Source organism: Nicotiana sylvestris, chromosome 11, assembly GCF_000393655.2.
Source record: "Nicotiana sylvestris chromosome 11, ASM39365v2, whole genome shotgun sequence".
NCBI lineage: Eukaryota > Viridiplantae > Streptophyta > Magnoliopsida > Solanales > Solanaceae > Nicotiana > Nicotiana sylvestris.
Window position 1 is genome coordinate 65447532 of NC_091067.1, and position 22776 is coordinate 65470307.

At 38.4% G+C, this 22776-nt stretch overlaps 1 protein-coding gene across 3 annotated transcripts; it reads left to right on the plus strand.

The window, feature by feature from the left end:
- Window positions 1-2296: 2296 nt before the first annotated feature.
- LOC104241948 (ABSCISIC ACID-INSENSITIVE 5-like protein 5) lies at window positions 2297-21875 on the plus strand. Of its 3 annotated transcripts, XR_714848.2 has the most exons (5): window positions 2297-3931; window positions 16122-16193; window positions 16269-16298; window positions 16873-16997; window positions 21451-21539. XR_714848.2 is itself a non-coding variant. In XM_009796919.2 (4 exons), the coding sequence occupies exons 1-4, from the start codon at window positions 2798-2800 to the stop codon at window positions 21523-21525; spliced, it is 1311 nt and encodes a 436-aa protein (XP_009795221.1). In that variant the 5' UTR covers window positions 2299-2797; the 3' UTR covers window positions 21526-21875. The 3 variants fall into 3 exon arrangements, 1 of the variants encoding a protein (XP_009795221.1); XM_009796919.2 differs by lacking the exon at window positions 16873-16997 and having other exon boundaries at window positions 2299-3931; window positions 21451-21875; XR_011403736.1 differs by lacking the exons at window positions 2297-3931; window positions 16269-16298; window positions 16873-16997; window positions 21451-21539 and adding an exon at window positions 12301-15445 and having other exon boundaries at window positions 16122-16171.
- The last annotated feature ends 901 nt before the right edge of the window (window positions 21876-22776 follow it).

Genomic DNA, 22776 nt, shown 5'->3' on the forward strand with positions numbered 1-22776 from the left:
GGTAAAAGGATATAGATCCTTCCATACAGTCATTAAACTATAATAGAATTTCCGTATATTTCGAATCCTTATTGGTCGTGCGGACTACCGCCAACCTTTAAAAGTGTACTAAAGCAGCTAGATCTGGATGGCCGTGCGGACTACCGCCCGCCTACCTAGATCCTGGTGTTAAATGGTATCAGAGCCTAGGAATTTTCATGGTAATTGTGTAATAGATATGAAAGATTCAACATAGATATGAATTATTTGGAATGGATCTGGGAGAAACAAGTACTAAAAGTACTAGACTTGAAGAGGTAGATATACCTCAAAACCTTGATTTGTTAAATAAATGGACAATTCCTAAAGTTTCAATAAAAACCATTTATGATTATGGTTGGTTTGATAAACTTTCTTCTAAACAATTGATAAAAACGACTGAACAGTCTTTAGCATTAAATTCATCTGAACAGACTATTCGTTTGTTAAACAAGCATGATATAGATTTATATAAACATCATTACCATTATGTGCATATTGGTATGGTTCAAATTGCTTTTAAACCTTTAACCCTTAAAGGGTTACCAGAGACCTTCTTAGCAGCTCTTAGAGATGCTAGAAATCTGAATTTCAGACAGTCTCTAATGGGTTCGATAGAATCTACAGTGGCCTATGGTCCAGTATATTTTAATACTCAACCCAATTTGCAACTATCTCTTTCTGATGTTAATATTCTTGATGCTTTAACTTTAAATGTGAAAACGCATGGTTATAATTATGCGCCTGGTTCTGAACTTATATGTCTGTCCTATAGGATTTATTTCAAATTATTATCTACTTTAAATCCGAAATGTAAGTTATACGATACTTCGGATCAGACCATATTGGTCGAAACCAATTTTGCAAAGTCCAAGGTCACCACTAGGAGACCTATCAGATGGGAGGAAATTAATTTTCCGACTACATGGACTTTAAATTCTGTTATATCCCCAAGTCAGATTACTAACGACTTGTCAAATACTGAATTTTCGCATGTCACTCAAAATCCGGATGGTAGGATTTGTATTCAATTTGATGATAAGTCTACTATTTATAATAGACATTCTTTTTCTAATCACAGACTTCTACCTGCTATGCAACATATTTCCCCTGTTGAACCAGTTTACGGTCCAGCTCGCAATCGTGCGGCTTCTTTACACACTATTGCTAGCGATAAGCCTGATTCCAAAGATAAGAGGGTTGAAAGGGTTAAGATTAACCCTCAAACAAATATTGTTCAAGATAGTGACAATATTTCAGATAAGGATATTCCTTCTCCATCTGAGATGGATTTCGACCCCAATAATATTTAATGATTCCACACCAAATTGATTTTAGCCCAGGTTCTCGGGCCCGTATTTATATTCAAAAAGAATTTTTTAGTGAAAAATGGAACCAGTTTAAAACATGGTTTTTTGATACTTATAGTAAAGAGGATTTGAGTAATATATCTCAAGAATTTTATGAAACTTGTGCCTTACATAATCAAATTATGTATTTTGTTCCTTGGTTTATAACAACTTATTTACCTCTTTATATAAAGGTATTAGAAAGATCTTATAAAGACGGGAGTGGTAATATTACTAAAGCAATTTATCCGCCTCAGGCTCCCTTTATTTTACCTAATAATACTGGTATTACTTTCACTGCCTTTCAAAAATTTATTGATGATAATGTGGCAGCTATTAGTATTGCAGAAATTAATAAATTGATTTCTCAAAACAATTATTTGGGTTTATATGTTAAAATTTTAGGAGAACATATTGGTTCTCTTGATAAAAAACTTGATGATTTGACTATTTTAATAAAAAAAATGGGTACTAAGAAAGGACCAACTGATATTGCCTCCACTTCAGGAAGTAAAACAGCTGATCAAAACATTCTTACCCATATTCAAAGACCTCCTGAGATTCAGGATTTTAAATTTAAATCTCTTGATGACTTAGCTCAGCTTTTAGATAAAAAGCTTTCTGGTTTAAATATTAGACCTATTGATTTATCAAAAAATTTTGCTGATAAAATGGAGACCGTTTCTGATTATAAAACTGAGACTTGGTCAGAGTTTAATAAACTCAAAGGGATTGTTAAACAAAATCATAGGTATGCTGATAAACCGAGAATGCAGACCTATTATTATCCTCGTCCTACTCCTATTTATAAATGTTTTTATTAAAATTAAAAGGGGAACTTTAAATAAGGATTGACATACAAATTTTAAAGGGAAGTATGACACACATTTTCGGCACGGACCAATAAATACTAAGTAGTCAAAGATTAGCTTTGTTTTTCAACTGGATATCTGCTTGATTGTCCTTTCTTGAAGTTGAACTCTTTCTTTGTTAGTTTTTTGTATTTTTAGACACACATCCGAAAGCATGTGCGCAGCTACTATATAGGTTGAAAGGGTCTTTGTACTCTGGGGTTCTTGTTCTTATATAAAACTGCAGCCAATTTCAAGTAGAGTTTTTCACTGCTAGAGGATTTTTCTGATCTGGGGTTGGTGAGTTTGAGGTGAAGTAACTTTTTATTGATCTAACCAGGTACTTGAATTTGAATAGAGGAGTGAACTTTGAAGTACTATTGGGGGAGAGTTGGCCATAAAAGTCAAAGCCCGTGAGTTAGTGCTTGTGGTTGAAATTTAATGCTCAAAAGCTGAAGGCGAAAAGCTAGTTGCCTAGTTAGGCAAATTCAAGACGAAATAGATAGATTTTGATCTAAAGTTGAGTGTTTTTCCTATCGCTGGTTCAGCGCTAGAAGCAGGACTCGAGTTTTTAGGTAAATGGGGAGTAATTTGAATATAAAGAACTATGGAAATGAGCCACCGGGGGAGAGTGGAAGTGGTGGTGCTGGTGTTCCATTGGTGCGGCAGTCGTCTGTTTATTCACTGACTTTTGATGAGTTTCTGAGAGGGAGTGGAAAGGATTTTGGGTCAATGAACATGGATGAGTTGTTAAAGAACATATGGAGTGCAGAAGAGAGTCAGAACATGGGAACTTCTGGGGTTGGTGGACAAGAAGTGGGTGTTCCAGGTGGGAATTTACAGAGGCAAGGGTCTTTAACTTTACCGAGGACACTGAGTCAGAAGACTGTTGATGAAGTGTGGAGGGATATGTCAAAAGAGTATTGTAGTGGAAAGGATGGAAATGGTGATGTGGGGTTATCGAACATGCCTCGTAGGCAACAGACTTTAGGAGAGATGACACTTGAAGATTTCTTGGTTAGAGCTGGTGTTGTGAGAGAAGATGCACAGTTGGCTGCAAAAGCTAGTAATGTTGGGGTCTTTGGTGATATGTCACATGCTGGACATAGTCTTGGAGTGGGATTTGGATATCAACAGAGCAATGGGAATACAGCTATGGTGGCTAGTAGGAACATCGATAATAATAGTGGAATTGGTGTTCAGTCCGGTAATTTACCACTGAATGTGAATGGGATCATATCTGTGCAACAACAGCAAGGAACAATGCAACTGCAGCAGCAGCCACAGCAACAGCAACAACAGCAGCAGCAACCCCTTTTTCCTAAGCAACCTGGTTTGGCTTATGGTGCTCCCATGGCCATCCCAACTAGTGGTCAATTAGGCAGTCCAGGGATGAGGGGTGGGATTGTTGGTATTTCTGATCCAGCACTTGGTAGTAGTTTGGTTCAAACTGCTGCTTTGACGGGTGGAGGAATGAATATGGTTGGTTTTGGAGCTGGAGGTGTAACTGGCGCAACAGGATCTCCAGCAGTTTCATCAGATGGACTTGGGAAGAGTAATGGAGATACATCTTCGATATCTCCAGTACCTTATGTCTTTAGTGGTGGTTTAAGGGGCAGGAAAGGCGGTGCTGTGGAGAAAGTTGTTGAAAGGAGGCAGAGGAGAATGATAAAAAATAGAGAGTCTGCTGCAAGATCTAGAGCTCGGAAGCAGGTAATATCCCTTGGATCTTACATATAGGCTCAAAGCTTTTAATGTCTCCATGCATGTGTATACCTAGCTTACTTGGAAGGGAATTGGTATGTGATCTATTCCCACCAAGTGTATGCTAGAGCCCAATAAATCTGCTCTTTAATAGTTCATAGTGAAATTTCTGTCATTTACCCAGGATTTAGTCAATATATTTCTGCAACATCGGTGGTTTTTTTCACTTGTTGAAGTGTATATTTTCACCTAATCTCTTCAAGATTATAAATTGAGATGCGTGGGACTGGTAGATATTTTGTATGATGATGATATGTGTTGAGTTTAAATGGAGAAATGAGGATTCATATAGCCAATCCCAACTTGTTTGGGACTGAGGCGTTGTTGTTGTTACATGGGACTGGTATGTGTGTCTTGGGAAAGCTTATGTATCATCATTTCACTGGCATGGGCGAACCAATGCTTGTTCATTTTGTTCTTTCGCAACTACTTTGTGATCCAGTTGAGAGAAAACATACCCCTCGAGTTGATCAGAACAGTTCATTATGCTTCTATCTTATTCGATTCATAATTAAGCTGTCACAGAACTTGCTTACCCAATATTTTTGAACTTCCTGTTTTGCTGACCATATGCAACTTCCTGTTTTGCTAGCCATATGCCGTATCCATATATGGTGCATTTGATGGATATAACTCATTCATCCATTCTGCTGAAACTAAATTTACTCTCTATGCAAATCATGTAAAAGAAATTGTCTGTGGAGGGTTATTTCTCTTCAACCACCAAAAATCCAGAAGGGAAAGATGCATGTTCCTGGACAAGGAATGTTATCATTTTCTCCTCTGGTGTGTATAAAAGTTTGCCAATCAAACGTTTCGTCCTAATTGTTGTTACGGGCTCTGGGGCTGTGATAAATGGCTTTTAGTTCCTTGAGCCCACCATTACATGGATATAGTTATGAGCTAGGCAACAAGTCATAGGATAGAGTGATTTTACAGCAAACAAGACATGGTATAAAGCGATTTGCATGGCATGGATTGTTGGATTTTTATGGCAAAACAAGACATGGGATGTGGGTTTTTATGGAAAATGGAACCGAAAGATAGTTGAAACATATGGAATAGTGGGAAATTTTGACAATACATGGTTAGACAAAAGATAGAGGAAAAATATGAGATAGTGGAAAATTTTGAGAAGACATAGTTAGACAAAACATGGGGGTCTTGAAAGAAAGGCTTTGGAGTTTAATGAGAAAATTATGTTATGATAAAAAAGGATTTGTAAACTTGTGAAATCTTCTTTCTTTTCTTTGAACCTTGTTTTATTTTTCAACCTCCTTTTTTCTGATCTTGTGAAACATCTTTGTGCTATGATGGTTCTTCTTCCATTTAATTTGCTCATTGTTCTTTCCTTCCTTCTGCTGAAGTATTGGTTGACAAGTTTAATCTGATCTCAACAATTTCTGCTGGATCATTTTTGTTTGAAGTCTTGAAAATTTTTGTGAGATGCATTGTACTCCTTAAAACTTGCCAATTCATGATGAATCCTCATTACTAGAACTTTTATTTATTTCATGCCCCAACCTTGGAGAGCGCAACCGGCACTCAGCCGAGATATCCCAGTCAAGCAAGCCTACTTGATGCCTCTTACCCAACCTTACCCAAGAATTATTTGAGAATTAATAACAAGAGATAGACATGTGAACAAGATAAAGTGTGCAACATCATCTTTCATTACTTAAAGGGGGCTTCATTTACAATTTCCGAAAGATTACACATTTATATTAAAAAGTGGAACATGCGATAACTACAACATTTATAGTCTATTTTCCAAATCAAAACACAACCCACACTATGTCTACAGAGCCTCTAAATGGATTAGAAGAGTAGTATGAAAGTGTCGGTGGCAAGGCCCTGGCTATACCTCAAAATACAATGTATAAGGATCAAAAGACACAAGGCCCCGAGAGGAAGTGGGGTTCACCAAATCAACTTAGAAGAGGGTGTACTGCTAGCAATGATCGATGCCGCCTGCTGTGGAACCACCTGCATTCATTAAAGATACAGCGTCCCCGGCACAAGAGACGTTAGTACACATGGAATAGTACTAGTATATAAAGCTAAACACCCTCTCATGGAATGGGATGCCAACATAATATGAGAGAAATATGGAAACATTTAGATAATTCAATAATATTTAAATGCCAAGTTAAAACAAAATAAGGCCTCAAGTAAACAATTCCATTTTTGGTTTGGAGATCCTTAGTACCAAACACCACCATGCCCATGGCATGGAGTCCGATCACTGCCCAACCGGCTAAGCCATCTCTCCCCAAAGTATGAGGATTGACATAGAAACACAACACCATCATGTGCGCGACGTGGCATCCGATCTCCGCCCAATCGGCTAAGTCGTCTCACCACAATGCTGTGTGGGTCGACATTGTCCTTGCTGGCTATCAACTCATCCCAATCAAGGGGAATAATCTCAATATAGTATAATGGGAACTTGTTCCTCAATCAATCCTTACACCGGCAGGTGAAGTTTCGGGCTTGGGCATTATTAACCCAGCCTTCCTCGGTGACCTAATGACAATCGCAAAAACATTTATCATAAAAAGGATCATATACTTTTCATAACCTTTCATACTTCCTTTCATTTTCAGTGGCACTCTTGGCCTCATATGTAAATCATCATTTTTGGCATGATGGCCGCATTTCATATTTCATACTTTCTTTCTTTCATTACCTCTTCAAGGATCATCTTAAAACATTTAAAGGTATTTGAAACATTGAGAAAAGAATCATATCTTCAGCTCATAAGCATATAAGAATTCAAAACACCTTGGGAATAGGCATAAAAGAGGAGCATAACGTTTTACAATTAGAATATGAATCAAGTCATAAGTCTTTGGATAAGCTACCATGGAACAAACTGAAATGATGGAAATAGGAACTTGATCAAACCATAACCGAAGTCTTTCGTGGAATCCGATTCTACAGAAAGAGTTCAGCCAACATACCTCAATGAGCTTTCCTTAAAATTACTACAATGTTCCAAAACTCCTAGCGATTTCAATCTTTAGAGACATAACAAAATCGAACCATAATTAGGAGGGTGCCCATAGGTTCATCTCACTTCGGCATTTCATCAAACACTAGATGTGCAAATTTGATTACAAGGTCCTATGGTGGTAATCCTTCACCCCACAACCAATTCCCACATCAATAGCTCACCAATATTAGTTCAACAACCTCCCCACCTTCTCGATTGGTACATGCATGCACAAATGACCAACTCATACTCTCATGAATTATACTTCCCACTACCTATATTCAGCCCAACTTCGGAATTGAGAGCTAGGGGTAGAACCTAACCTATTAGAAGAAAACCTTGTGTGTTCTCCGCTTGAATTTCCAAAGCTTGATCAAAGAGTGGAGTGTTGAAGTGATTGAGCTTCACCTTTTCTCCCTAGCTAGCTCTCACCTCTCTCTAAAATGCTTGATTTTTGCCTTCAAAATGAGCCTCAATGGATTTAATCAAAATAGGGTCGGATTATAAAATACACGAAATGGACGTTTTGAACCCAATCTGCGATCGGAGAATGCACTGCAGAACATGTTTGCGGTTTGCGAAGGGGACCTCGAAATCGTCCTCCAAAATTGGGCTAGCCTGGCCTAGTTTGCAACAGATTTGTTGTTCGCTGATCAGTTATGCGACCACATAACGCACCGCGAAATCTCCCTCCGAAAATTCTCATGTTGATTCTGCGACGAATGTGCGGCCTGCGAAACGGTTATGCAGTCGCATAATGGACCACGGAATGACCTTCAAAATAAGTTTCACCTGGTTCACTCTGCGACGGATCTGTGGCCAGCAGAATAGTTCTGCGGTCGCATAGTGGACCGCTATAACGCCATGTTCTGCAAAAATTTCCACCAACTCCACAATGCATTGCACAACCCTCGCCGCGAAATTTTCTACAACTTTCCGACACGTTTGCCTACTTCGGCACCATAAAACCTTAAATTCCTTGACGAAATTTTACGGGGCCTTACAATTTATTTTGGTAATGATGATGATATGAGTGGAGCTCAATGACGGAATGAAGATTCATATCGCAGACCCCAACTTGTTTGGGACTGACGTGTAGTTGTTGTTTGCATTGTACTCCTTAATGAGTCGTTTGGTATAAGGTATAAGAAGGTATAAGGGTGGTATAAAAATTTAATACCACCTTAATACTTTGTTTGGTTAGCAAACCAGGTATAAGTTATCACGGTGTTAATTTTAACACTGGGATACCTTATACCTTATAGAAGGTGGGGTAATTAGCACCGGTATAATTTATACCTTCTTTTTAGAAATTATGCAATTGCCATTCTTAATACAACATACCAAACAATGAATAAACAACAATCCCAGCATAACTAATCCCAGCATAACTTATCCCAATATAACTTATACCAGCATAACTTATACCGGTATAAATCGTTTTCCAACCAAACGACCCCTAAGTGTTTCTTTTACATTTCCCGATGAGGATGGCTCGAAGTATAATTCCATCTTCTTTTTTCTTTTGGCCATATCTCATTTACGATGCACCTATTTTGTTGGAAGATTGTTCTTTGAGCTTCATAATATTCTTCTTCCAACTTTCAGCACTGGGAGGTGGTAGAGTTTCAAAGTTTGATCGAGTTACTCCACAGACAAAGTACACTGTACACCAGATGATAGTTTTGATGTTTGGAGGTGAGGGTTGGAGAATAATAGAGTGTTCTCTGTTAAGTCCACATGGAAAGCTTTTGACTAGGAAGGAAGTTGTCTTTCCACAGTTCAATTTGGATCCCAAATATTCCAAGAAAGGTCTGCTTTTTCGCATGATTAGCAATAAGAACAGTGATCTTCACGGATGAACACTTGAGAAGAAGGAAGGTTAATTATGTTAGTTGGTGCTTTATGTGTAAGGTTTCGGGTGAAGACGTCGATCACTTACTCATATACTGTCCGGTAGCATCGAGATTGTGGTGGGAAATGTTAAGATGGTTTGGTATATATTGGGTGATGACAGGCACCATGAAGGAGTTAATGTTCTGCTGGAATAATGGTAGAAAGAGACGACACACGGTGTGGAAGATTGCGCCGCTAATGCTTATGTGGGTTGTTTGGAAGGATAGAAATAGGAGAATTTTTTAGGGTGTTGAGATGATTGTTGTACAGTTACGCGTAGCCTCTTTTCCTTCATTTCTTTTTGGTGCGCCCAGTGGGTTCCTGAATATATAGAAGATTGGGTGTCGTTCATAGAAAATCATCTATGTTTATAAGTTTCTACATTGTTTTGGGTATGCTTCTTGTGTACGAGCACGTTTTGCCCAAACGTTAATAAAATCTTATTACTCAAAAAATATCTTCTTCCAAATCCAAGATCATGACTGACAATCGCAACTAAAATGACACTGAATGCATTGCTTAGACAACGCCACCAACAACAACAACGACCCAATAAATCCCACTAGTGGGGTCTGGGGAGGGTAGTGTGTACGCAGACCTTATCCCTATTCCGAGGGAGTAGTGCTTAGACAACATCATTGACAATATTTATTGGCCTATGAAACATAAATGTTTTGCATCCAGGGGAATATGTAAAATAATGACCCCCATATTTCTAAGGTTTTAACCACAACAGAAATATTTTAAGTAAAGGTTCAAAATTTTCAAAATCCCTAAACTTATCACACTTAAATTCCATGAAGATATATTATTGGTGACACAAGTACCAAAAGAACCATAAATGCTCTTGAGGAAAATTCTTGAGCTGTGCTATGAACACCTAGCAAAATAGATATTCTGGGTTAACACCAAAGGGTTTAAGAACGAAACCTCCATAGCTCATAAAAGTCCCTCTCTCCAATAGGATGGATAAATCAACTGGGACTAAAATGTGGAAGATGATGAGATGGTTATGATGATGATATTGAGACCTTTGAGAATATGAATAACTAACTTGTTGACCTTTGTTTTGGCTTATGCTGTTTACAAGATTTTTCTTTGAAAATTCATCTGGTCTTGAAAAAATCTGCAAGAATATTATTCTAACCTTTCAAGTGTTTGACTATAAATTTTTAAGGAGAGAACCATTTAGCTTGAACATTTCATATTATGAAGCTCACATGATAATCGTCTAACAAAATAGGCATTCGAAATGCGATATGGCGAAAAGAAGCAAGCTGGAATCATACTTCGAGTCATCTTCATGGGAAAATGTAAAAGGATGTAAGGAGTACAATGCACCTTATGAAATTTTTCAAGACTCTCAAGACCTAAATGAAATTGATCCAGTAGAAATTGTTGGGATTAGATAATATGCCAACCAATACTTCACCAAACGGAAGGAAAAAAAAGAGGAACAAATTATATAGAAGAAGAATCATCATATGGAAAAAGAAATTTCACAAAAGCAGAAAAAAACAGGTTGGTAAGATGCCAAACAAAAAGAAAAAAAGGGGGTTGAAAAATAAAATAAGGTTAACAAAAAAAAGCATGGCCTAAAGTGGCGGGTTAAAATATTTCACAAGTCATTAAACCCTTTAGCCATTTTTATCTCACCCTAATTTCCAATTAAAATCCAAAGCCTTTCTTTCAAGATCACCATCTTTTGTCTAATCATGTCTTGTCAAAACTTTCCACTATTCCATGTTTTTCTATTATCTTTGTCTAATTATGTACCGTTAAAATTTCTCACTATTCCATATTTTCCACTATCTTTTAGGTCCCTTTGCCATAAAATCCCACTATCCCATATCTTGTTGTGCTATAAAAAGCCCACTATCCCATGCCATGCAAATTACTCCATTCAATATCTTTTTTGCTATAATAGATCACTTTATCCTATGACTTATTCCCTAGCTCATGAAAAAGATTCTCTATTCTATCATGTGTCTTGTCCATCATTACTAAAAGTCTCTAAAATGTTAGAGATTCCCTACTACTTATCTAGCATTCTTTTTTTTTTTGGTGTAAATAATTATATTAATAGAAGGGGAAACCTCATATGCAAGTAGTATACCAGAAAAAGAGAACCTACACCAAAATATGGTTCTTAACTAAAGACGCCAAATCATCAATACAAATAGACACCTCATGGATACACCAAAAAGAAACTTGAGATAAAGACTATTTTGCAACTCTACAAAACCTAACTCAACCCTTCCAAAAGCTCTCCTATTTATCTCTTTCCATATAACCCGCATGATAGCTAAAGGAACAAACTTCCACACCCTTGGACTTATCTTCCTATTCATGTCGTCCCAATTTTGCATCACCTCTTTCACGGTGCCCGGCATCACCTATTGCACTCCAAACCAATTAAGGACCAAAGTCCAAAGTCGTGAAGCCACTCGACAATGCAAAAGGAGATGATCAACATCTTCCCCCGAACCTTTGCACATGAAACACCAACTAACATAGGTGATCTAGCATTAAGTTTTATATCTTTTATTTGTGGAAGACCACTTGTCATGTTTATTTTAGTTTTACTTATGCTATGTAAATTCACAAATTGTATGTTGTAGTAGTTCTCCATATCCTACATAAAGCTAAAGGAGTTTTTGTAGTAGTTGGAAAACAACTGGTAACCTTTGTAAATATAATATGTAATAGAAATGTCTTCTTCTAGCTAAATTCTCTCTTGTTTCTTTTCTCAAAGTATGGGAGGTTGATCCTTATATAATGTAGGGTGTTACATGTTTTTAGTAAATGTGTTTATTATAGTGAGAGGTTTTCCGAATTAATGTTAAGTGTAGCAATTTGTTGGTAAGACCGCCTCTGTGAGCTAGGCTAGTAGGACTTTTGCTAAAATGATTTAATCTCTACTATAATTGTTATCACTCTGATTCCAGGTACTACACTCTCCCTTGTGGTATCAATGCCAGGGTATTCTCCCCGTGTATATATCAGTTGTCTAGGCTGAGGTGCAATGGTAGGCAGGTAAAGATATGGTTACTGGGAACTGGTTGAGTGTGGTGGTATGTAGAGGCTTGGTATTGTGGGTGCAGTCTCATGTTAAGGGCAGGGGTTGATCAAGGTTTTATGACCTAATAACCTTTTTCAGTATCTTAAAAATAATATAAGGTCGTAAACATAGAATATATGAGTACACTTGGAGATAGAAGAAAAAGCAACTAGATACTTTATCCATGTAAATTCTGGTGTCCCCGTTCTTTTTCTTCTTTTAAATTTTACCCTTAGTCTGTCGTAGGTATAGTGGCTGTGGTCTGGGATGGTCGAGCGAAGTCATATCCCAGGGGGAGCAGAGGGTGGGGCGGGAGGTAGGGCAGGGGTTAGGGGGTGGGTCGGGAGGCAAGGGAAGTAAAGGGAACAAGGGTGCCTATAGGTTAAGAATCGGGTCATGGAATGTAGGCACATTGACAGGTAAGTCTATAGAGTTGGCGAAGATTCTCCAGAAGAGGAGGGTCAATATAGCGTGTGTCCAGGAGACAAGGTGGGTAGGGTCGAGTGCGAAGGATGCGGATGGGTATAAACTTTGGTACTCAGGGGTCGAGAGAGGTAAGAACGGAGTGTGTATCTTGGTGGATAGGGAACTTAGAGAGTCTGTGGTCGAAGTTAGACGAGTGAATGATAGATTGATGGTTATTAAGTTGGTGGTTAGTGAGTACACCCTAAACGTCATTAGCGCCTATGCGTCGCATGTGGGCCTAGATGAGGAGGTTAAACGATGCTTTTGTGAGGGGATAGATGAGATTGTGCGCCAGGTTCCGCCTGCCGAGAAGCTATTCATAGGAGGGGATTTCAATGGTCATATTGGGGCGACCGCGGGTTGTTATGGCGAGGTGCGTGGAGGCTTTGGTTTTGGGGAGAGGAACGGAGGAGGTACCATGCTGTTGGACTTTGCTAAGGCTTTCGGGTTGGTGATTGCGAACTCTAGATTTCCGAAGAGGAATGAGCATTTGTTACTTTTCAAAATGCGGTAGCGAAGACTTAGATTGACTATCTCCTCCTCAGGAGGTGTGACAACGTGCTATGCAAGGACTGCAAGGTGATTCCGAGTGAGACACTCGCGACGAAGCATAGACTCTTGGTGATAGACATTGGTATTAGGTTAAAGAGGAGGAAATAGACTGCTCGGGGAGCACCGAGAATCAGGTGGGGAGCCTTGACTAAAGATAAAGCCCAAGAGTTGAGTGACGGCTGTTGGCTATGGGTGCTTGGAGGAGCAGTGGGGACGCAAACACTATGTGGTCAGCAATAGCAGACTGTATAAGGGCGTCTGCGAGAGAGGTGTTAGGGGTCTCGACTGGTGTCTCTGGTGGGCATAAAGGAGCCTGGTGGTGGAATGAAGTGGTCCAAGGTAAAGTGGAAGCGAAGAAGGCAGCATACATGAAGTTAGTGGGGAGCATAGGTGAGGAGGAGAGGCGAGCGTGCATGGAGAGATATAAGGTAGCTAGGAAGGAAGCTAAACTGTTAGTCACGGAGGCAAAGACTGCGGCTTATGGTCGTATATACGAGGAACTAGGGGAAAAGGGCGGGGAGAAGAAGTTATTCCGGCTAGCCAAGTTGAGAGAGAGGAAGGCTCGGGATTTGGACCAAGTGAGATGCATCAAGGACGAAGATGTTAGGATACTGATGGAAGATGCCTAGATTAAGAGGAGATGACAGACTTACTTCCATAAACTTCTGAATGAAAAAGGGGATCGGGATATTGTGCTAGGCGAATTGGAGCATTCCGAAAGTCACCGTGACTTCGGGCACTGCAGGCGTATCGAGGTTGAGGAGGTTGCGGGGGCTATGCGTAAGATGAGTAGGGGCAGAGCAACCGGGCCAGACGAGATTCCGGTGAAATTTTGGAAGTGTGTAGGGAGAGCAGGTTTGGAGTGGTTGACTAGGTTGTTTAATGTTATTTTTAAGGCGAAGAGGATGACGGATGAGTGGAGGTGGAGTACGGTGGTTCCATTATATAAGAACAAAGGTGATATCCAAAGTTGTAACAATTATAGGGGTATTAAATTACTGAGTCATTCCATGAAAGTATGGGAGAGGGTCATTGAAGCGAGGGTGAGGATGACAGTGTCTGTATCCGACAACCAGTTCGGGTTCATGCCGGGTCGTTCTACCACAAAAGCTATACACCTTGTTAGGAGGTTAGTGGAATTGTACAGAGAGAGAAAGAAGGATCTACACATGGTGTTTATTGACCTAGATAAAGCGTATGACAAAGTTCCTAGAGAAGTTCTCTGGAGATGCTTGGAGACAAAAGGTGTGTCGGTTCCCTATATTATGGCGATTAGGGACATGTATGATAGGGCTAAGACTCGGGTTAGGACAGTAAGAGGCGACTCTGAGCATTTTCCGATTGAAATGGGGTTACCCCAAGGCTCTGCACTCAGTCCGTTCTTATTCGCTCTGATGATGGATGCATTAACAAACCATATTCAAGGGGAGGTGCCATGGTGCATACTATTTGCCGATGACATAGTTCTGATTGATGAGTCATGGGCCGGTGTTAACGAGAGACTAGAAGTTTGGAGACAGACTCTTGAGTCTAAAGGTTTCAAGCTGAGCAGAACAAAGACGGAATACCTGGAGTGTAAGTTCAGCACTGAGCCGGGGGAAGTGGGCGTGGATGTGAGGCTTGAATCACAGGTTATCCCAAGTAGAGGCAGCTTCAAGTACCTTGGTTCGGTTATCCACGGGGGAGGGGAGATCGATGAGGATGTCGCACACCGTATTGGGGTAGGATGGATGAAGTGGGGGTTAGCATCCGTAGTTTTGTGTGACAAGAGAGTGCCAACGATACTCAAAGGTAAGTTCTATAAAGTAGTGGTTAGACCGGCCATGATGTATGGGGCTGAGTGTTGGCCTGTTAAGAACTCACATATCCAAAAGATGAAAGTAGCAGAAATGAGGATGTTGAGGTGGATGTGCAGGCACATTAGGATGGACAAGATTAGAAATGATGATATTCGAGAGAAGGTGCACGTAGCTCCCATTGATGACAAGATGCGGGAAGCGAAACTCAGATGGTCCGGACATGTACAGAAGAGAAGCCCAGATGCTCCAGTAAGGAGCTGTGAACGACTGGTTGTGGAGGGCACGAGAAGAGGTAGAGGGCGGCCTAAGAAGTATTGGGGAGAAGTGATCAGGCAGGATATGACGAGACTTCAGATTTCCGAGGACATGACACTTGATAGGAAGTTATGGAGGTCGAGTATTACGGTTGTAGGCTAGGATGTAGCTGAGTCTTGCGTTACCTTGTACTGTTGTGAGCCTAGTCTGGTAGGGTTTTTGTCTGAAATAGCTAGGGGCATTGTCGTGTCGTACTATTTTCTCTTTTCGGTGTAGGACCTATTTACTAGCCGTTATTTTTGTTTTGCATTTTTCCTTCTGCATTTTATGTTCCTATTTTTCCTATGATCTCTGTGGTGAAACTAATATTCTCTCCTTTTTGTTTTTCTTATTATCTTGAGCCGAGGGTCTTCTGGAAAAAGCTTCTCTACTCCTTTGAGGTAGGGGTAAGGTCTGCGTACATACTACATGGACTGGCAAAGCGAACTCTCAATTTGATCACCCTAGACCCCACTTGTGGGATTTTATTGGGTTATTGTTGTTGTTACTCTGGTTTGCTACACTTACCAAAGAAAACCGTGTCCTCTATCTGTCATCCGTTGTGTTGTTTGGAAGGTGTAGAAAAATGATCATTAATAGTGCCTCTAACTCCCTCCCCCACCCCACCCCACCCCACCCCAACCCACACAAGAAAGATGTTTCTAAACAAACATTCTGCTTTATTATCGATGGCCATGATGGATCTTTCAACTCCACAAAAAGATTGGATATCTTATATAGCAGAACGGTAATATGATAGCTATCTGATGTGGCAAGACATGACAGGATACACTTCATGAGAAGCTTTAGAGAATGTGTGCTTTAGAGAGCAATCACAAATTTTAAATTTCTCAAAACCTTGTGCTTTAATCTTCATAAATATAGCAAACATCGAATCTGCCCCTACCAAATTCCTCTACTTACCAGCATAACACTTATTTAAAATGGTTTGTACTTTCATCGCTGCTGATCCACCTGTTTAACATACTGCCAGATTCCTATACTTACCAGCATAACACTTATTTAATATGGTTTATACTTTCATCACTGCTGATCCACCTGTTTAACATACTGTAGGCCTACACAATGGAGCTAGAAGCAGAAGTTGCAAAACTTAAAGAAGAAAACGAAGAATTGCGGAAGAAACAGGTGACCTTTTGTTCAGTGAATCCATGCATAGCCACTTCTTGATGATGCATCACTAACTAGACTGTGTTGCTGCAGGCAGAGATGATGGAAATGCAGAAGAATCGGGTACTTCAAATTATTGTTTTCCTCTTACTTCTAAGTCAAACCCCTCATGCTTTATCTACTTTCTTGAAGGGAAAAGTGAACAAGTCTTGGTGAATCATGTAGTCATGTCTGCTTGATTTTGGATCACAGATATAATGTAGTCATGACTGATACCATCACATTGGTACCAGACCAAAATGCATTATATTCATTAGAATCCTGTCATCTCTGTGTATGACTAGTATATTTTTATTTAGTGCATAGAACGTCTGTTACAATTTTCTGCGTTACTTACATGTGTACCCATTTCGAAACTTCTTCTATCAGCCTGTAGTTTCTTTTAGGGTGGCAGTTACTTTAAAATCATTTTCAAGCATTTTCATTGGTCTGAAAATACGGTGTGATTTTTTTGCTCACAAAGAAGTGTGGGTTCTTTGCTCACAAAGAAAAAACAATCTCATTGACCATACACGTCATAAGCATGCTTGCCCAAAGGACCCCAGTTCTCTTACTATGGGCCTTGAATGTTAGGCTAGCGAATGCTGTTTTAATTGAGAAAGGGGACTACTTGTCTGATTTTGTTTTGGCCCATCAGAATGCAATCTTTAATGAGCCCAGGTTGGACCCAGTGACGGTGGAAATTTCACAAGCCTAAGTGCGACGATGTCATTAACATAGCTCCCGGTACTAATACGAATGGTTCCTGGACAACTCATTCCGGTATGTCCGAGCTCCTACCTCACAGAGAAATGGCCTAACTAATGAAAGATTTCTGAACTTCGAAGTAACTGAAAAACTAGAGACGGGCAGTTGTATAGATTTAGTTGCTAGAGATGACAGCCCATTGTGTTATTCTCACTAGTATAGCACCCGCGCGATGCGCGGAGAATATAAATCATGTTGTGTGATCTGATTTGTTTGACCATATTATATCATATTTCTTGAATTAAATTTCAATTTCCTTTCTTTTATCCGGTGAAACATGCCCAATAAGAACATCTTATGAAATTAGAAAAAGATTTATATGGTCATCGAATAACTTTTCAGTTCCTCACTTTTTTTTATTACATAATCTACTATATTTAGTATTTTTTCATTTGTTATTATGACGTTTTATTAGCTTGGTATTTTTGTTAATTCTCTCTTTTTAATATGATATAGATAAAGATATCAATTTTTTTTACTCCTAAAATTTTTTTCTTGAAACTTTTTTTCCATTGTACATCTTCATTTGAATTCGTCCAAAATATAAATTATTTTTTTCTCTGTTACAGTCAGAGCTCTTTATAACATCTCTATGTAACAACACTTCACTATAAAAGCCAAGCTTTTTTCGGAACCAACTTTCATGTTATGTTATAATATATGTTCTCTATAACAGTACCTCGCTATAACAACCAAAACTATCCGGAACAAACGAGGCTGTTATAGAGAGGTTTGACTGTAGTTATAAATGTACCAATTCTTTTAATAATTGGTAGTTTTGTATTATATGCCTAGAAATATAAGTTTTTCTTCTTCTTTGACTTTTTATTAAAATTTTGACTTTTAAGATTTAATTATTAAAGTCAACTATCATTTAAAATTATGCTTTATTGCTTTGTATTCTTTCATTGCCTAATATTTTTTGTTTTTGACTTTATCTATTAAGATTTAAGTTACGTGATGTTTTACATATGTATTATTTTTGTCATTATAAATCAAATACACTTTCTGATTTACTAAATCATACCATTTTATATTTTGTACCATTTTTTCTCCTTTTGTTCCTCGATTATCCTTATTGCTTTATTCGTTACAACAACAACAAGCCTAGTGAAATCCATCAAGTTGGGTCTGGGGAGGGTGAAGTGTACATAGACCTTACCCCTACCTAATGAAGGTAGAGAGGCTGTTTCGAAAAGATCCTCGGCTCAAAAGAATATTGCTTTATTCGTTGCTCAGTATTATTGCACTATCATTTGAATTTTTTGTTAGTTTGCCTTTAGATTTAATGTCCTTGCTTATTACCTTATATAATATAACATGGATAATATAGATTTCTTACTCCTGAGAAAGTTGGTGATTAATTTATTACTCTTTTACTTGAAATTCATTCATTGTTCTATAACTTTTTATTTTTGACTTTATGTATTATGGTTTTAGTTTTGTTTTACTATTTGTATGAATTTTCTCATCATAATTTAGAAGATACTTTCTCTTCTCAAATTCAGATAAGTTTTATCTCTAGAATTTTATAATAATTTTTATTATTTTTCTTGTGAGTAAGTTTATTTATTCGTTACTTGAAATTCTTTCATTGTTCAATACTATTTGATTTTATTAACTTTTAATTGCATGGTATTATCTATCGTATTTTTTAATCATAATTGAAAAATTACAAATTTAATCAAGTCTCATACAATGCAGAACTCCGGTTCAATAGAAACAAATTGGTCTTAGGGAACTTAAATATTTGGTTTTTAACATCGATTATGGGGATTCGGAAGAGAAAAGATGGGGTAAAATTGCACCAGGATTTAGGTTAAAATTATTAGTTGGAATGTGGGGGGTCTAAACTGTAGTAGGAAGAGGAGGGTTACAAAGTCTCTAGTTAATAGCTGGAAAGCTACTTGTGTTGCTTTCAAGGGACTAAAATGCAACATTGGAGAGTGAAAATGACAAGACAAATTTGGCCTAACAGATAAATTAGGAGTGTTTGAGGCTATCAACATCAAGAGGTGTGATTATTTTATGGGATAAGAGACTATGGGAAGCAGTTGATCGTGTCAGGGGTAACTGCTCATTATTGACAAGCTCTGTCAGTGATTTTAAATGGACCATTTCAGCTATCTATGGTCCTCACCGGAAGGTACTTAGAAGGGGATTATGGTTTGCTCGCAGCAACTAGAGGTTTCAGGCAACTACCGTTGATGATGACAAGTGATTTAAATGTTGCTAGATACATTAGAAGGGAGAGAATAGCAAAGACACTTCAGAAATGCAAGACTTCTAGGATTTTATTCAAGAGTGAAACTTATTTGACCTGTATCTTTGTGGAGGAAATTTTACTTGGTCTGCGGGGGATAATTCAGAGATGGTATCAAGGTTTGACAGATTCTTATTTTCCAGTGAATGGGGTGATCAGTTCAACAACATTAAAAAGTTAGTGTAACCAAACATTAGTCAGACCATAATCTGAAAGAATTACAATGTGGCAGATGGGGAAAGAAAAAATCCTAGTTCAAGTTTGAAACCATGTTGATCGATTATGAAGGGTTCCTGGAAAGGCTAAAAGATTGGTGGAATTCTTTTGTGGTTAAAGGTTATCCTGATTATATGCTTCTGTAAACTAAAGATGTTGAAGCAAAACTTAAAAGCATGGATGGTGAGTCATAATGCTGCCTATACAGAAGAAAGAGATGTTTTGAATAAGCAAAAGGCTTTAGAAAGTGCTAAAGAAGAAGGTATGCTAAATGAAGAGTAGTTAGCACAAAGGGCAGCCACTGTGATGGAGCTTCAGGTGGTGGTAAAACTTGAAGATATCTCATGGAGGCAAAGATAAAAAATCTTGTGAATTAAGGTTGAGGACAAAAATACCAGGTGCAAATGCGAATAGAAGGCACAATTCCATGAAAAAGTTGAAAGTGAACAGGTAGGTGGTGGAGGACCAGAAAACTATCAAGAGAGAGATGATCAACTTTTATGACAATCTGTATAAGGAGAAGGAGGAGTGGAGGCCATCAAATTGTCCCAGATTATCAGAAGTGCATAAGGAGTGGCTACAAATGCCTTTCTTAGAGGGGGAAGTGGAAGAAATCATTAGAAGCTCTGAGGGTGTAAAGGCCCTAGGGCTTGACGGGTTCAACATGATTTTTTTAATAAACTTTGCTAGTTTTAGCTATGTTGCACGGACTCTCCAAAATGTAGCCGCACCCATGTCGGATCCTTTAAAAATGCACTACTTTTGGAGGATCCGACACGTATCCGGCCACATTTTCGGAGAGTTCGAGCAACATAGGGTTTTAGTCCACAATACTGATGGATTAGGTTTATGGAAAAATATTTGCATCCTTTGCCCTACTTTTGAGACTTGCACAGATCTATATTGGTAATAGCAGGAATACAAAGTTTTGGAATGATGCTTGGATTGGACATTTACCATTAAATATTCTGTCCATGGTCTTTATGGTTTTCATTAACACTGCAGGAAACCTTGTCTCATGATGCTGGAATGCTAGAAGTTGATTTATAAGTTTTAGGAAAAATTGCTTTGATTCGGAAGTTCCTAGAATGCTCTCCTGTTGAAAGATTTAGAAAAAAGTGTCTTTAAAGGCTAAAGCTGGTATTGCATGGAATGGACTAGGCAACAGAATGGACTCCTCTAAATTCATGTTATATGACGATCAATAGTGTAGGGGACAACCTTACCAATTGTCCATGGAAGTCGTTATGGAAATCCAAGGCACCTTACGAAATTAGTTGTTCTATGTGGCTTGTCATTTGCAATGCGTGTCTCACTCGCAGTAATCTGCAGAGTAGGGGAAATTGCAATATGCAGTAGGTTTTTTATGTGTAACAGTGAGGTAGAAAGCTGCTCCACCTCTTTCTGCAATGTCCAAATTTGGTCTTCATTCTTAAACCTTTTCAGGGTATCTTTTGCCGTGCCATTCACAGTGAAATTGCCAAGGTAGATAAGGAAGCATGCTAGATTTCATAGAAACATTTGTCTTTGTACAATGGGAATCCTGTCCTTTTGTTTTTGCATGGGGGATTCCTAACCTGTAGAAAGCCTTAGCTGTTAGCACCATCTTAGTGCTAGGCTGCTCTATTTCTTTTACATAAAGTTTACTTACCTATCTAGTTTCTTATGCTAAAACTGATGATAAACTTATGTGTCACTTCTGTTTTTACCATGCTAGACTTCAAAATTTTCCTAATAAAAGTTTGAAGTGTCTGAAAAGTCCTATTTCTGCTAGTACATCAATTCCATCCATACAAATTACTATCTACCTTGGCGATTTCACTGTCTAATCCACATGGGCTGGCCCCATTTCTCCCACCTGTATCTTTATATGTTGAGGCTCAACGTTGCTTTGCTTTTTCTACTAGTTTAACAAATTTCAAAATTGAGTTTGTCAAGGCATTTTGGCTGCTTCAGTTCAGTTGACACTACTTACATTTGATGTTACAGGTTCAGGAGATGATGAACCTTCAACGAGGAGCTAAAAGACGATGCTTGAGAAGGACCCAGACAGGTCCTTGGTAAAAGTGGGGTTCAGAAATAAGTGCTTGGCTGTAACTATGTTTCTGATAGTATGTTCCTGTACATAGAGGGAACTTTTTTCCATTGTACATCAGAAGAGAAGAGTTATCTTTTTTCTGTAACCTTTTCCTTCTGTATTTCCAAAGTCTTCTCCCATGTCGACAATGTCATGAATAAAACTAGAGACAAATACTTATTTACTATGCAGATATATCTATTATCTGTAAGTAGACACTCTTAGTATTATGTGTGCTGCAGACATTGATCTGATTATTGAGTGTTTCCTCCGTTTCAGAAAGGTTGTCTTTGTTGACTTGACACAAACTTTGATAAAGAAGGGAAGACTTTTGAGATATGTGGTCCTAAATAAGCCATAGCATCTGTGTGACCGTAAAACTTTTGTAATTTGTGGTCTAAAATCTGTCATAACATTTGTGTGACTATAAATGCTTTTTATAAGTTGAAACTTAATAATTTTTTTTGAAACAGATTAATAAGAAAATAGTGTCAATCTTTTTGAAATAGAGGGAGTTCTTGTTTTGACTTGCAAGTCCGCAATTTTCCCAGGTTGAAAGTCATTCACCTGTTTAAAAGTGGACCATATGTTTTTGCAGAAATGTTATAGGGGAATTTTGGATGATATTGTGGATAATCCTGGAGTTTCACTTGATGAGGTTTGGGCATAAAAAACCTACCTCATTCCACACTTACTGGATTTAGCTGGCTGGATAGGAAATTTTTAAGAGGAGCTTACATTTTCGAGTGGTCCTTTTGGGAGAAATAGCTTTCAAATTTGAAACCAGTGACTACATTTCACGCATAAACAAGAACTCTTTGCATAATATGCAGCGCCTTTTGCATTATCTAGGACCATACAATTGCCCCCAAAACCACTGCATTGAAAGAAAATGAATATCATATTACTGGGAAACGAGGATATGAACTGTTTTTCCATTACACCGAGGAAATACCTTTTCTTCTTCCTTTACAACTACTCTTTAGTGCATTTTCCTTCTTTGAACTCTGGCAGACCATTGTTGCAATAATACGTACAATGTCAACAAACGACATTCTATGGGTTCAATTGGACTTATTACTTTTGGTGTGACCTATCTATATACACACAAAGAACTTTTAAATGTATACATATAATATGATCACGCTCATTATGAAAAGTGAAGAATTGACTTTTTTGTCTACTGTGCGACCCAATGGTCTCATGTGTTCTGAATCTTTCTAATTTAAAGGGACTCA